The sequence below is a fragment of the Cydia fagiglandana genome, chromosome 2, assembly GCF_963556715.1.
Source record: "Cydia fagiglandana chromosome 2, ilCydFagi1.1, whole genome shotgun sequence".
NCBI classification, from domain to species: domain Eukaryota; kingdom Metazoa; phylum Arthropoda; class Insecta; order Lepidoptera; family Tortricidae; genus Cydia; species Cydia fagiglandana.
Window position 1 is genome coordinate 9250166 of NC_085933.1, and position 12753 is coordinate 9262918.

At 38.0% G+C, this 12753-nt stretch overlaps 2 protein-coding genes across 6 annotated transcripts in view; one reads left to right on the forward strand and one right to left on the reverse strand.

Moving 5' to 3' along the window:
• The window catches only part of LOC134675244 (uncharacterized), an 87870-nt gene extending 85111 nt beyond the window's left edge, over positions 1–2759 (reverse strand). Inside the window, exon 1 of one of the 2 annotated variants that reach the window (XM_063533494.1) lies at positions 2743–2759. The gene's annotated coding sequence lies outside the window, so the exon portion shown is untranslated. Of the gene's footprint in view, positions 1–2018; positions 2035–2742 lie in introns of those variants that run through there. The other variant, XM_063533502.1, reaches the window with a different exon arrangement.
• On the forward strand, positions 259–12438 carry LOC134675408 (probable peptidoglycan muropeptide transporter SLC46). 4 transcript variants are annotated; one of them, XM_063533656.1, is made up of 9 exons: positions 259–301; positions 4921–5152; positions 5781–6074; positions 6477–6629; positions 7035–7227; positions 7857–7958; positions 9036–9173; positions 10781–10864; positions 12090–12438. In XM_063533656.1, the coding sequence occupies exons 2-9, from the start codon at positions 5000–5002 to the stop codon at positions 12344–12346; spliced, it is 1374 nt and encodes a 457-aa protein (XP_063389726.1). In that variant the 5' UTR covers positions 259–301; positions 4921–4999; the 3' UTR covers positions 12347–12438. The 4 variants fall into 4 exon arrangements, with proteins under 4 accessions (XP_063389726.1, XP_063389717.1, XP_063389699.1 ...); XM_063533647.1 differs by lacking the exon at positions 259–301 and adding an exon at positions 2735–2859; XM_063533629.1 differs by lacking the exon at positions 259–301 and adding an exon at positions 3944–4449.
• Positions 12439–12753: the final 315 nt, after the last annotated feature.

The following is a 12753-nucleotide window of genomic DNA, read 5'->3' on the forward strand; positions in this document are numbered from 1 at the left end:
TTTTCATGCACGGGGTAATCACTAGGCATGGCATGGTATTACGTCGCTAGAGTGTTGCCAGAGTAAAATAAAAAAAAAGAAAATATGCAAGTACCGTGTCGCGTTGAACTATTATTTTATACATGTTTTTTAATTGTTGTTATTTAAATAATAAATAAGATAGAAAAATATATTGTGTTGGTATAGTATGACGCCGGCCTAGTAGAAGTGCATTGACAGCAAGGCAAGGGTCGATATAGTGACGTCACGCCATTGAGAGCAGGTCATGCGTAATATACTCGTATAGATCAGTGCTTTAAAGGTACCATATATCCAGTTTAAAATATTATTAGAGCCATCACTTTATCCATCCATATCCATATATTAATTAGTTATTAAGATATTTTACGTAATGTTATTGTCGTTCCTCAACAAATTATTAGGTACTTACCTGTATCTACTCTGAGAAATCTCTACTAATATTGTAAATGCGAAAGTAACTCTGTCACTCTATCTGTATAATATTGTAAAGTGCCTAGGTATCTTTTCATCCACTTTGAACATAATGCTCGGTTGCTCTAGATTATCAACTTTGCTCTTACAATTGTGTAGGCACTTTATTACCCTGTCCGGTTCAGTATATTATAGAGTCTGTGCGGAAATAGAAGAGTCGTGGAATGTATGGGGCCCAATACAATCCACGACTCTTCTCTTTCCGAACACACTCTACGCGGAATGAGTTAGCTGGGCTATGTAATCTAATTGAATAGGTAATAGTTGTAAATAATTGTAAAGGTATAGTCGCCAGTAAAATGCATTCAAACTATTAAGCTGGAATATTATTTAATTAATAATTACTTGATGTACTGTGCAATAATTCATTAAATACTTAAAAAAAAAATATTATTCTAGTATAATCAACATTCTCTACGTCCCTGTTTAAATGTTGCTGCGTAGCTTAGCGCTAAGTGTGTCATTAAGTATTATCTCTTACAATAAAATATAAAATAGGTAGTCTTATATACGAGTTCAAATAACTTAAAACGTAGGCCGGCCTTAGTCATTCAATCGGTTCTTAATTGACGTTAACAAATGCGCAGACATCAGTATCTGATAGTACATATAGCAAGCAGCATACTACAATAAAATATATACGTCATGTCAGTTCATCAAGAACCAAATTCCAATGGACGTTGTTACATTTATATATGGAAGGATATCACAGTTCTTATAGTTAATAATTACGTATTTAAAGGCGAGTATGGTTCATGTACCTAGATGGATTCAAGGCTATCCACCTGCCTCATAAGGATCCTCCATATTTTGATGCAGATCTGTTCCAGGTAGGTAAGCTATTGGACGAAGCCGTATCGTCACACTGCCTGTTTTCGACTAAAGTATTTTAAATGCACTTGTTTGTCCGAACAAGATAATATTTAAAGATTGTTTATTTTAAGCTGCCGCAAATAAATTAGTAGGTATTGTAGATTAAGAGTAATCTTAAAGTAGTGAGTAGACCTAGGTCATGTATACCTACCGCATATCTATATCGAGGAAATGTTAATATTTGCTTAACTAATTTAGCTATTGTATAAAAAAAAGAGTGACGGCAATAACAGGAGGTAAAAATATATATACTTTTCGGTTTCTCATTTTGACACCCTGTTACTGCACTTACAACCAAGGATAATTATATTATATTTATTTTAATCAGGGAGTGAAATCGCCCGTTTTCCACTAATGCAACTCAGCACTGCAGTAAAAAACGCTACATCAGCTACAGGTTGATGAGGTCGCAGTCAGGATAATAATATAACCTTAAGCCTAGTACTGATACGATACAATGTTGCTCTGTTTATTTAATTGGGAGGTACAATGTGGAATATCTACATAGTACGGAGTGATGGTTGGTTCTAGATAAAATGTTTAAACATCGTTTAGTAAATAATAATACCCAGTTGAGTGGGTATATTAGTGAACAATTAGTCGGTATATGTTATCAATAGTTATCATCTTTCTGTTATCACGACTAACCCTACCTGATAAGATAGGAGACAGTTGATAATATCAAAACTAAAAACTGCAAATTTCACTTCACTTTTATAACGAACTGAAAACCTCTGGGAAACTGCACGAAAACACCGATTCGTAGCAACGAATGATTCAAGCGAACTGACTCGTTAAGGATATGTATTTAGCAAGAGTTTGAAACCACTTATATCAGAGCTAAACTAAACCTTAGTGCATTTCAATTAGATTCTAGATTCAATTGCATGTCCTACGCCTGAAACGAAGTCATTCAAACTTGTTCCACCGAAACGCAGATAGCATTAATTAACGTTGCCGAATACTTGTTCATTTGAAATATTTTCAATTACACAACATATATAGGGAAGCAATTTAGGTTGTGTGTTAATTCACGTGCCGAATGTAACATATATATAACTTTATACACTTGTCAGAAATACACGATTTGTTTTTTGGATAGTTTTAACTGTACGTGCATATAGAATAATATATACATAATAGATTAGTGTACTCGATAAAAAAATATTTTTTGCTTATTAGTCAACAAAACCCAAAAATATCAATAAGTTTAGACTGCATTGTATTGAACTGTCATTATTATCAATTCCTAACAAAGTTATCTAGAGCTAGAAACGAATTTAACTATTATCTTTGAAGGTTAGCTCGTTTAATGCACAAGTAAACATTATGCAGTTAGTGTTAGAACTAATGATAATAATTACACGCGTAACGAACTTGTAGCTTGTTGCTACCGCGTAGTGCAGCGCGCGGCCCGAGCGATTCTCTACTGTGTTATTTTAGAGCTGGCTCTAGCTTCGACCATGAACATCATCGCAGAGGTGTAGCACTTAGGTATTCATGTAACCACTAGCGCCGGACAATGTCGTTCATTGACTGCGTTGCCTAATTCGAGCTAGCCATTAGTATTTAAACAAAAGCGTAACGAATTAGTTTTTCGCGTCATATATTACACTTTCAAGAGAAACTTGAGTTATAAAGACATAGGACCATATGGTTTTTCTTATGAAATAAAGGATTGTTTTGGCAAATCGTCAAAGTTTTCTTTTCTGTGTAAACGCATAAGTACATAGAAAGTTCACATTATGACCACGATAATGGTAACCATGTTACAAATTACTTACAATAACGACCGGTCTGGCCGGGATGGGAGTGACTCTGCATATGAAGATAATGGTCCTGGGTTCGAATCCCGGTAATAAAGGGCAATTATTTGTGTGATGAGCACAGATATTTGTTCCTGAGTCATGAATATTTTTAAGTATTTGTATATTATATGCACTACATAACACACGCCTTATTCTGAAGGCTTAGAATTACCTATGTCTCTTAAAAGACATGAAGAGTATTTTATTTTACGAAAAATGGCACTGAAAATGTACTTATAATTTCCATCGTAGGATTATATGTCGTTAATCTATTCTTATAGATGGTAAATAATGTAAATTATAAACCTACCTAGACATAAATTGTTGACCTACATTCTTATTAAGGAAGTGCACTGTACGACGGCCGCCACGTCAAATGCTAATATAAATAGCAATTATCATTTTGTTATCATTATGATACGTACATTACGTCAGGAAATAGTCCCCGTGGTTTTAATCACGTAGGACATTCGAGTTTTTATTATAGTTTTGGGGAGATTTGAACTGTAGACTTGTTTAGCGAAAGAGCTAAGAAAAAAGGAGAGACAAAATGGTAATACCATTTATAAATCCTGTCAAGCTTATTAATAATCTCATATGCTATGAATTTAAAAGGTCGCTCTATCAGAACCAGGTCTTAGATGACATTTCGTAGGTAGAGTCGGTCTACGCTAAGTTTACATCAACTGCATGCATACATAAAATACCCCATATTAGGAGAGCCATCCTTTATAGGTAGGTACAATCGAACGTTACAAGTGAACCCAATTGACAAACAGTTACGCAGCTACTTGGATATCAGCTGTTTCGCATCCCGACGCGTGTGAAACAGGCCATTCATAATCCCGACCTCTAGACCTCGCACTCTATCTGCGACCGCGGCAGAACAAGGGCCTCTACTCACCTCACCGTCAGCTACATGCGATTTTAGATAGCTGCCGGCTAAGTAGGTGCGACGAATTCAATTGATCGATCAAATGCCGCAGTGTAACACAAATCGCATGCAATTATCGGTGAGGTGAAAAGAAGCCCTAACACGACGCCTTCTCCCCGATACAATTTGAAAACAGACAGTGGATCTTATCAGCTCACATGTAAAAGCGGCGCGATACTGGAAGCCCGCGCGTGTGGTTGTGATGTTTATGTGTGCCTGTTAATGCTAAAGAATGTTATTAAAAAGTCAAGTGTAATCTAATTTACATGTGTAAATAAAATTAAATTAACTGCGGGACATGACTATCAACGGTGTTGATATCCACGAGTTGGAAAAGTTAAAGTAAGTAGGTAAGATTATTATTTCTTAGAATACATACATATATCAAAAATAAATAGATAAGTAGGAAGGTAGTTATGTCAATTAATTCTAATGTGAAATTTTGTCCCAAATCAACTTACCTACAAAACAATTAGTTTAAGCGACTCCCGTTTACGAAAGTATCTATCTAAGTATTTTGTATCTTACATTTCAAGTTCTCCGGTAAAAGAAGAAGAGGTATTAAAATTGGAAAAACTGAGTTACCTCTGTATCCGTCACTCCGTTTTCCGGCCTTTGATAAGACGTTATAGTCCGTCGGGAACCGATTTATATCCGATTATAGAAACCATTAGACAGCTTTTTATTCACGTGCCAAAATTGTGCAGCGACTCCTGTGTATAAATAAAAGAAAATTGTATATTTACCCCTGTACCCATTTAATATTAGTCCACTTGTCTTACTTTCTTAATTTTTATTTTTAAACAATTTCAGTTCAAGTGGCGATTGTCTCTCAGAAGTCCAAAAAAAGGAAGAATGCAAAGAACCAGAGCCACAAAAATGGAAAATTATTATGGAACCGGCTCTTATAGGCGCTATGGTAGCCATAAACCTTTCACAGACCTCACTGCAGATCCTGTACCTGCGCACGGCCTGCATGGTCGACCTGAACATCGCGCCAGAGATATGCGACAAAGGCGTTGGAGAGGAGTTTAGAAGCGCTGAGGTAATCAAATAATACCGGTATTGTCATCTCGTATCGCGTGATAATGTGTAGATAGTGTTGCATAACGTGGCGTATCGATTACCTATCGAATATGTTTATATATATGTAGACATTGAATAAAGCGGTGTTTGTCTATTGGACTTTGGATAATTGGACCTGTATCATTAAGGCAGTGATACCAAAAAGATAAGTTTTTTAAAGGATGTCGCAATACGATATGGCTTTTATAATGGCGGCATACTTATTGAAGAATGATTTTTGTGGGTAGGTAGGTACGATGTCTTTTAAAAACATATTTTTATTAATTTCACTGTCTAGTACATCGTGTAGATAGGTAACTTACATATTCCGAGAAATTCATTGGAATCAGCATCAATGGACAATTACATTATGATTTCCTCAAAACTTATGTTCAAAATATAATTTGATTCAAAAGGAAACACTAACTAAACCAGACTGACTAATTTTACAAAGAAATAGTTTTCCTCTGGATAGTATGATCACACACCGGTTCAAAACTAGTGCCTGGGTTGATCTAGAAATTTGGCTGCTGAATGAACTGTTTTTTTTTTTAACATGAAAGTAATAAGTTGGAATCTAATTTGGTTTACCTGTTTCTGTATTTCAGGCAGCAAGTCAGACGGTCGTATCACAAGTCAACGTCAGTCGAAGTTTTGTAGGAGCACTAATTTCCACCATCATATTACTATTCGTCGGGCCATGGAGTGACTGCAGTGGCAGAAGAAAACCAATCATCATTCTACCTTTAGTGGGCATGTGCGTGATGACAACGTGCATCATTCTTCTGAGTATCTTCCCAGGCTTCAACGCCACACAAACTCTGTACACAGTGCAGATACCGATGTCTCTCGGAGGAAATTTTGGTCTCATGCTGGCGGGCGCTTTCAGCCACATCGGAGATGTAAGAAACATTTAGCTTGAACAGTTTTTCCGTTTATGATCAAAACATTTTCTGTATAGTTGGACATATTGCTCTGATATTGCTGATTTGACATATTATGTCTAATTGACACCTCAGCACCGCATTGGCGCTTCAGCATCGGCTCTGATCGGGTCGATGTCGGGGTGAAATAAAAACGCGCGGTTGATTTATGCAATAATGTCGATTTTGATGCCGATACAAAACAAAAAAAAAGGGCATTACCTAGGTATTTAATAAGAAGAGCAGTAAATTGCTCATGCCTGCGTTTATGCCGTTATATTTCATTTGATCCTAGGCTTTCTTTTCCATCGCCAAGTAGGTACCTATTAATAAAAATATTCGAAGCCTTCTCATGTATTACCTTTTCTCTTTATATTTCAGGTGTGTCACGCAACAGGCCGAGACGTCACCCGCACCATGGGCACACACCGCGCGGCCATGCAAATAGCGCACGTCATGGGCGCCGTGAGCGGCCCGCTGCTCTACCGCCAACTAGGATTCCACGGTGTGTTTCCTATTGCATTATTCCTGCAGGTACTTACTATGATTATTTAGAGTAAGGTCAGTCAGGACAATTGCAAATATTGGCCAGACGTAACAGGTACTCCTGAAATACAACACGCTTTCGCCTTAAATACGAAAGTCCATGTAAAAATGCATCCTGTATTTCTTAAGTAGTTAGTTGCATTTGCCCCATAGTTGCAATTGCCATGACTGAACTCACAACGTTTTATTTCTTTCCTTGTTGTGTATCTTCACAAATTCACAAATTGTTTGAATAGTTGGTATTACTATCTACATAATATCTACGCTCGTTCTTTTGTTCGCTCGTATTTACGAAGACGGCGCTAAGTCTAAGATAAAATATCGTCATTACAAACTATCTTACGCGGATGTATTTAGGTACTTACTTACTTAATTGTAACATTTTAATTTCAGATTTCGTCTCTGATATTCGTGATAGTGTACGTGAAAGACGTGAACGTGAACACGGCTAACAAAGTGTCCGTGGTCAACTGGCGACTGCCCTTCCTGGCCATTAAGAGCCTAGTGCGGGCGCGGCAGGACTACAGGAGGACCATCATATTCCTCATGCTGCTGGTGGGGCTGTCGGACAAGCTGCTGTTGTCTAGTAAGTTTGTTAAAGTGGACACGGTAACAAGGTATCCGTGGTCAACTGGCGGCTGCCCTTCCTGGTCATCAAGAGCCTAGTGAGAACACGGCAGGACTACAGAGGAATCATCATATGTTGCTGCTAAACTTTTGCATTGAGAATTGCCAGTATACGTAAATTACTGAATAATATATTAGCTATCTCTTTCAGACCTTTTTGTCTTTTAGCCTTCTTCACATTAGGCGAGAACTGAGACACCAACGCGTCGCTCTCCCACCTTCGTCACCGGGCACGGCATTCTCCTGCCAGCTATGCGGTCGCGGCTGCCGCTCTCGCATTGGGCTTAATAGTCATTTGCGGAAGTGCCGCACTCTTAATATAGACGCTGTTTAAACCATCATCCATGATGATGATGTCTTTCAGACAAGCCTCAAGTGGTCCCAGCAGAACTGCAGAAGGACCATCTCGTTTTCCTCCTCATGCATTATGATATATACTGGTAGCGATGTTGCTTTGAGTCGCTGCAATGACACTTTTTATTCAATGGTACCGATATTTACGAGTTTTCATACCCCGATCAGATTTATAGATTTACTTTATGTTATAAATTGACTTATTTGCCATAAAATTTTCATTTTATATTTCAGCCGAAGTAATGCTGGCCTTCATGTACTACAGGAAAAAGTTCAACTGGGACGATATCACATTTGGATTATTCCTCGCCTACCGGAATATTGTCAGTTTCCTGGGTAAAAACCGTTATTTTTAATATAGGTACACCTCTCACGTCGCTCTCCGGATAGCCTGGAAAGAGTAATAATGACGGGCAAAGTTGAAGGCACGAGACCTCAGGGCCCTCCTCCTGCTAGATGGTGTGCTCAAATTACGGCACCTATGCAATTAAAACTGCACGAGGCCATGCGCATGGCGGGGAATAGAACCCTATGGAGGAACCTGGTCTTCAACAGAAGGATATGATGTCACGATCCTCAGTATTGAGAGACCGACTGAAGAAGAATATACTCGTACCTAGAGGTCTTTTATGAAATGTTTCTCGATATTCACTTCTTTTATGTTAGAAAATTATAGGCGATTCAGTGTGCATGTATGTTTGGTAATCAATTTTTGAATTGTGATTTGTAATAAGTGTTTACAAAAAATGGTATCGATGAGTTCAAGCAAAAACGCTACCTTCAGTTTGGCACTGACATATTCGCTATCGAGAACGTAGGAAACTTACTTTTATGCATCTCGCTCGTACTCGAGCATTAGTGTAGAAAATAAATTACGTAGACGTTAGCGTAGGTATATGTCAATTTTGATACTGCGGTGACTCATGGTACCAGAGGGGCTACCGCGAAAACCGAAATTCGCAAATTGCGGGGATTTTTCTCTGTCACTCTAATTACGCCGTCATTGGAGTAAAAGAGAAAGATCCCGGCAATTTGCGAACTTTGATTTTCGCGGTTATAGCCCAGTACTGGTCCCTACAACTTTACGCAAGGTATTACGCGAAACGCACGTTGTTGCTTTCGCACGTTTTTCCATGGTCCCCGGATACGTTTTGACGTGTCCCTTCAGACTCTTCTTAAGTGGTTTTATTGTATTATTAGGTACTATCAGGCGTGGCTCACTCCGCGATTTCGTCGCTTTGCTACAGGTAGCTAAAAGTACATCCGTTCCACACCAATTTTGGTGGCTAGCCATAATCCACGCGTAGCGCTGTCGCCTCTTAGCAGCCGTATCTGATCGTAACAGACGCGCTTTGTTAGAGAGTGAGTCTTGTGTACCTAGTACTATTATTTATTCTGTGGTATGTACTGCAGGAACGATGTTGATCCTGACACTGCTGAAGCGGCGGCTGCGACTCTCGGACGAGGTGGTGGGCGCACTGAGCTGCCTCTCCTACCTGCTGGCCACGTCCGGCCTCATCGCGGCTAGATACACATATGTAGTGTTCTTACGTAAGTATACGATCTTTGTCCGTCATGGCCCCTATTAGTAAATTGGATCAGCCACAAAATGAATGTCCTTCCTGTTAAGGGAACAGCGAAGCAGGAAGTCAAAACATATTATGTTAGGGGGGACATTCATACACGGATAGCCGATATACAATATATAGTAACAGCACCAGTCATGGGACATTTAAGAGGAAATTTGGAGTATTTATGATATTTCCCGTATACATGTAAATGGTCTACCGCTTAGCGTGTTAAAAGATGAAAGTCCTATCCGTCTTTCATGTTTTAGGCGTGTTGTATGAAAGGTACAGCAATTAGTTTCCACATATTTAACAAATTAAAACTATGCTTTTTTTCTCCAGTCATGGACACCAAAGCTCCAGTAATGGGCCCCCGGTAATGGACGTGGATCCAGTAATGGGCCCCCTATAATGGACATTGCTCTATCAGTATAAAATATTGAAATGGGGAATAAATTACGACAAAAAAATCAGTTTTTGGTATAAGCTTTAATCGCTGAATGTATTTTTCTTTCCACAGCCAATTATTATTGTATTAGATCCATCGAGACAATTCTAATATACCCAAACACAATTAGTTAGGGTTTATTGCGATAAAGTTCCCATGGCCACCTCCTGTCTCCATCATCAGATTAGGTCCATGTTATCATAATATTGCATTATCATCGGATTTGCATACTTAATTACGTACTTACACAAAATTTCAACTGAATCGGAAATCGAAAAGTGGCTCAAATTCAGCTACCAAGATTGGACCCACACTAACTAACAGGGCAAGTTAAATAAAAGTTTGGAAAAACGATATTAATTTATCCGAAGTCCGAGAATACCTCCTGATTGACATATTTCGTAACTACATTTTACTTCTGTATTGTTTAAACATGAAATCATGGCATGGCAAGCATCATTCTGTCAATTGTCCCATCATAGGAGGTACGCAGTTTTACAGCTCCTATAATGGGATTGGGCCAAATACCACTATTTTTTTACATCTATGGAGTCACAACATAGTGTGTTGTATACCTTATCTCATGGTAAATTCAATTAACAAAACACATTCTAGTTTTCATCAAGTATTAATTAATTGAAATTTAATAAATTAACTCACCTCTCTTAGCGAAGTTGTTAAGAATTCATAGTGGTATTTTTTTTCAGTGACACGACAACTTTTGGGTTGCCGCCAATTTCTTAAAAAGCAACCAAATTTAATGAAACTTCAAACTGAAACAGCTCTAGGACTCTTATTTATGATAATATACAGCCAGTGTTTATAAACTACTTTTAGATACTTATTTTAGAGGAATTATGTTTTTTTGTCCCATTACTGGTTCCACGCCCATTATAGGGTATACTACTAAACATTTTCAACATGCGAAAATAAAGTACTTGGTCCACATAACTAGAATGAATTCACGTCTCACATAGTCATTTCACATTTGGATAATTAATGTTTCACAACTGTATGAATACAGTCGACGTCAAAGATATGTTTACACCTTTGCACCTTCCTCCCTTGTAACAAGGCGAAAAAAGTAAACATATCTTTGACGTCGACTGTACTGGTACTAATTTCTTATATTTTGGTTTCAGTTGCTTTGGTGGGCATCATAAGCCAGGGCTCACAGGTTGTGCAAAGGCCGATGTTAAATAAGCAAATTTTACCAACCGAACAAGGTGCGTATATATAATTGTATATATTGCAGTCAAAAGTGTGAACTGGTCAAAAGAACTTTTAACCGACAAAAACAGGCAAAACTGCTTTTGACTGAGCATGTTGGTCAAAAGTAGTTTTACCTGAAAATCATACCTATTTCTGGCAGCAGTTTCGTTTTTAGGGCGTAGCAAAAAAAATAACCCTAACCTACCAATCTCTGGGAACAGTTTCGTTTTTTGGGCGTAGCAAAAAAAGTAACCCTAACCTACCTATCTCTGCGAGTACTTTTGACTGATAGTAACAGTCACAATTACTATTAACCAATGATTTTCAGGTAAAACTACTTTTGACCAACATGCTCAGTCAAAAGCAGTTTTGCCTGTTTTTGTCGGTTAAAAGTTCTTTTGACCAGTTCACACTTTTGACTGCGACATTATATATGTCAAAAAAATAAATTAAATACATATACCCGTTAAGTTTTAATTCGTACATTCGGTTGATGAATAAATGTTTAATTACACAAACGGATATACCTACTGCGATATAATTTCATTGATTTTACCTTAATTTCCGACGTTTTAGCTGAGTTGCACCAGTTGTGGTCACGGAGAGACAAGTCACGTTTGTGTAATTAAATATGTGTACAAAACGCGAGAGTATAAAGTGTTGAATAAATGTTGTCTTTGGTGGTGGTGCTTTCAATAGAAAACGAAACGCCGGAAGCTCCGGCCCGACCCCGGCCCGGTCTAGTACGTGTGAGTCATCCTTTATTCCGCTTCATGGTGGCAAGGAAAACATATGCACGATTGCATTACTGCAGTAGATTTTTGCTAAAAATCGATGTTTACTTACTTAGGCTTAGAGCTAGGCTAGGTAAAAAGATGGGCTACATAGCCCCCAATGAGATTGTCTGGTTGTCTACTGGGTTACTATGGCATGGCATGTCAACTGAAACAAGTATCAGTCAATCTAAATCAGCTTTGACAGACAGCCACATTCATCTCCTATAATTAAGACTTAAAATATATTTTTTTTTTTATTATGAATGGGCTTACTCATGGCCACAGACTAGCCGAGGCGTAGACGTGGCCATGAGTAAGCCCATTCATATTTTATTATCGAAAAATGATCGTATCGTATCGTATCAAAAAATCTATTATGTAATCTATTAATATACTTTTAGAAAATTAGGTATACCCTCTGTTTTAAATAAAGTAACAATGACTATTGTCTATTAATTTCCAGGTAAAATCTACAGTCTTCTGGGAGCTCTCGAATCGGCAACCCTCATCGTAGCTTCTCCCCTCTACAACTACCTGTATAGCAGAACTGTCAAAACCATGGCCGATGCGTGGCTATTGCCATGCCTTGCTTTGGCTACTATACAATTATTATCATTCCTCGTTACTAGGAAACTTATACAAAAGAGTAATTATCAGGAACCCCATGAACTACCTGAGAAACTTGTAGTCGCTCCACAAGCACCTGTAGAAAATATGTGATTGTGAAAATGTAACATTAAAGCTAAATAATCAAATCGGCTTTGCCGAAAAGGTTACATGATATTGTGAAATCGAATAAATGTTTTCTTAACTAGTGCAATATTTTTACTTACCGCAGATCCAAATATATATTACAGTGAAACCTGGTTAAGTGGGACCTGGATAAGTGAGAAACCTCTATAGTTGGGATTCATGGTGCGGTCGCGACACTTTGGCACTGAATTACCTCTGTTAGTGAGATAAAACGAACCTCTATAACTGGGATTAGTTGTTGTGATTTTATAGTCACATTTACCTCTATAATTGAGACAGAGAGTGTATTTTACCTCTTAGTCATTCCCAGCGATTAGGTTCTTGTCTCTTCTATGGACAGAGGTAAGAGCATGTCCGGTGGAAACATTCGCTGT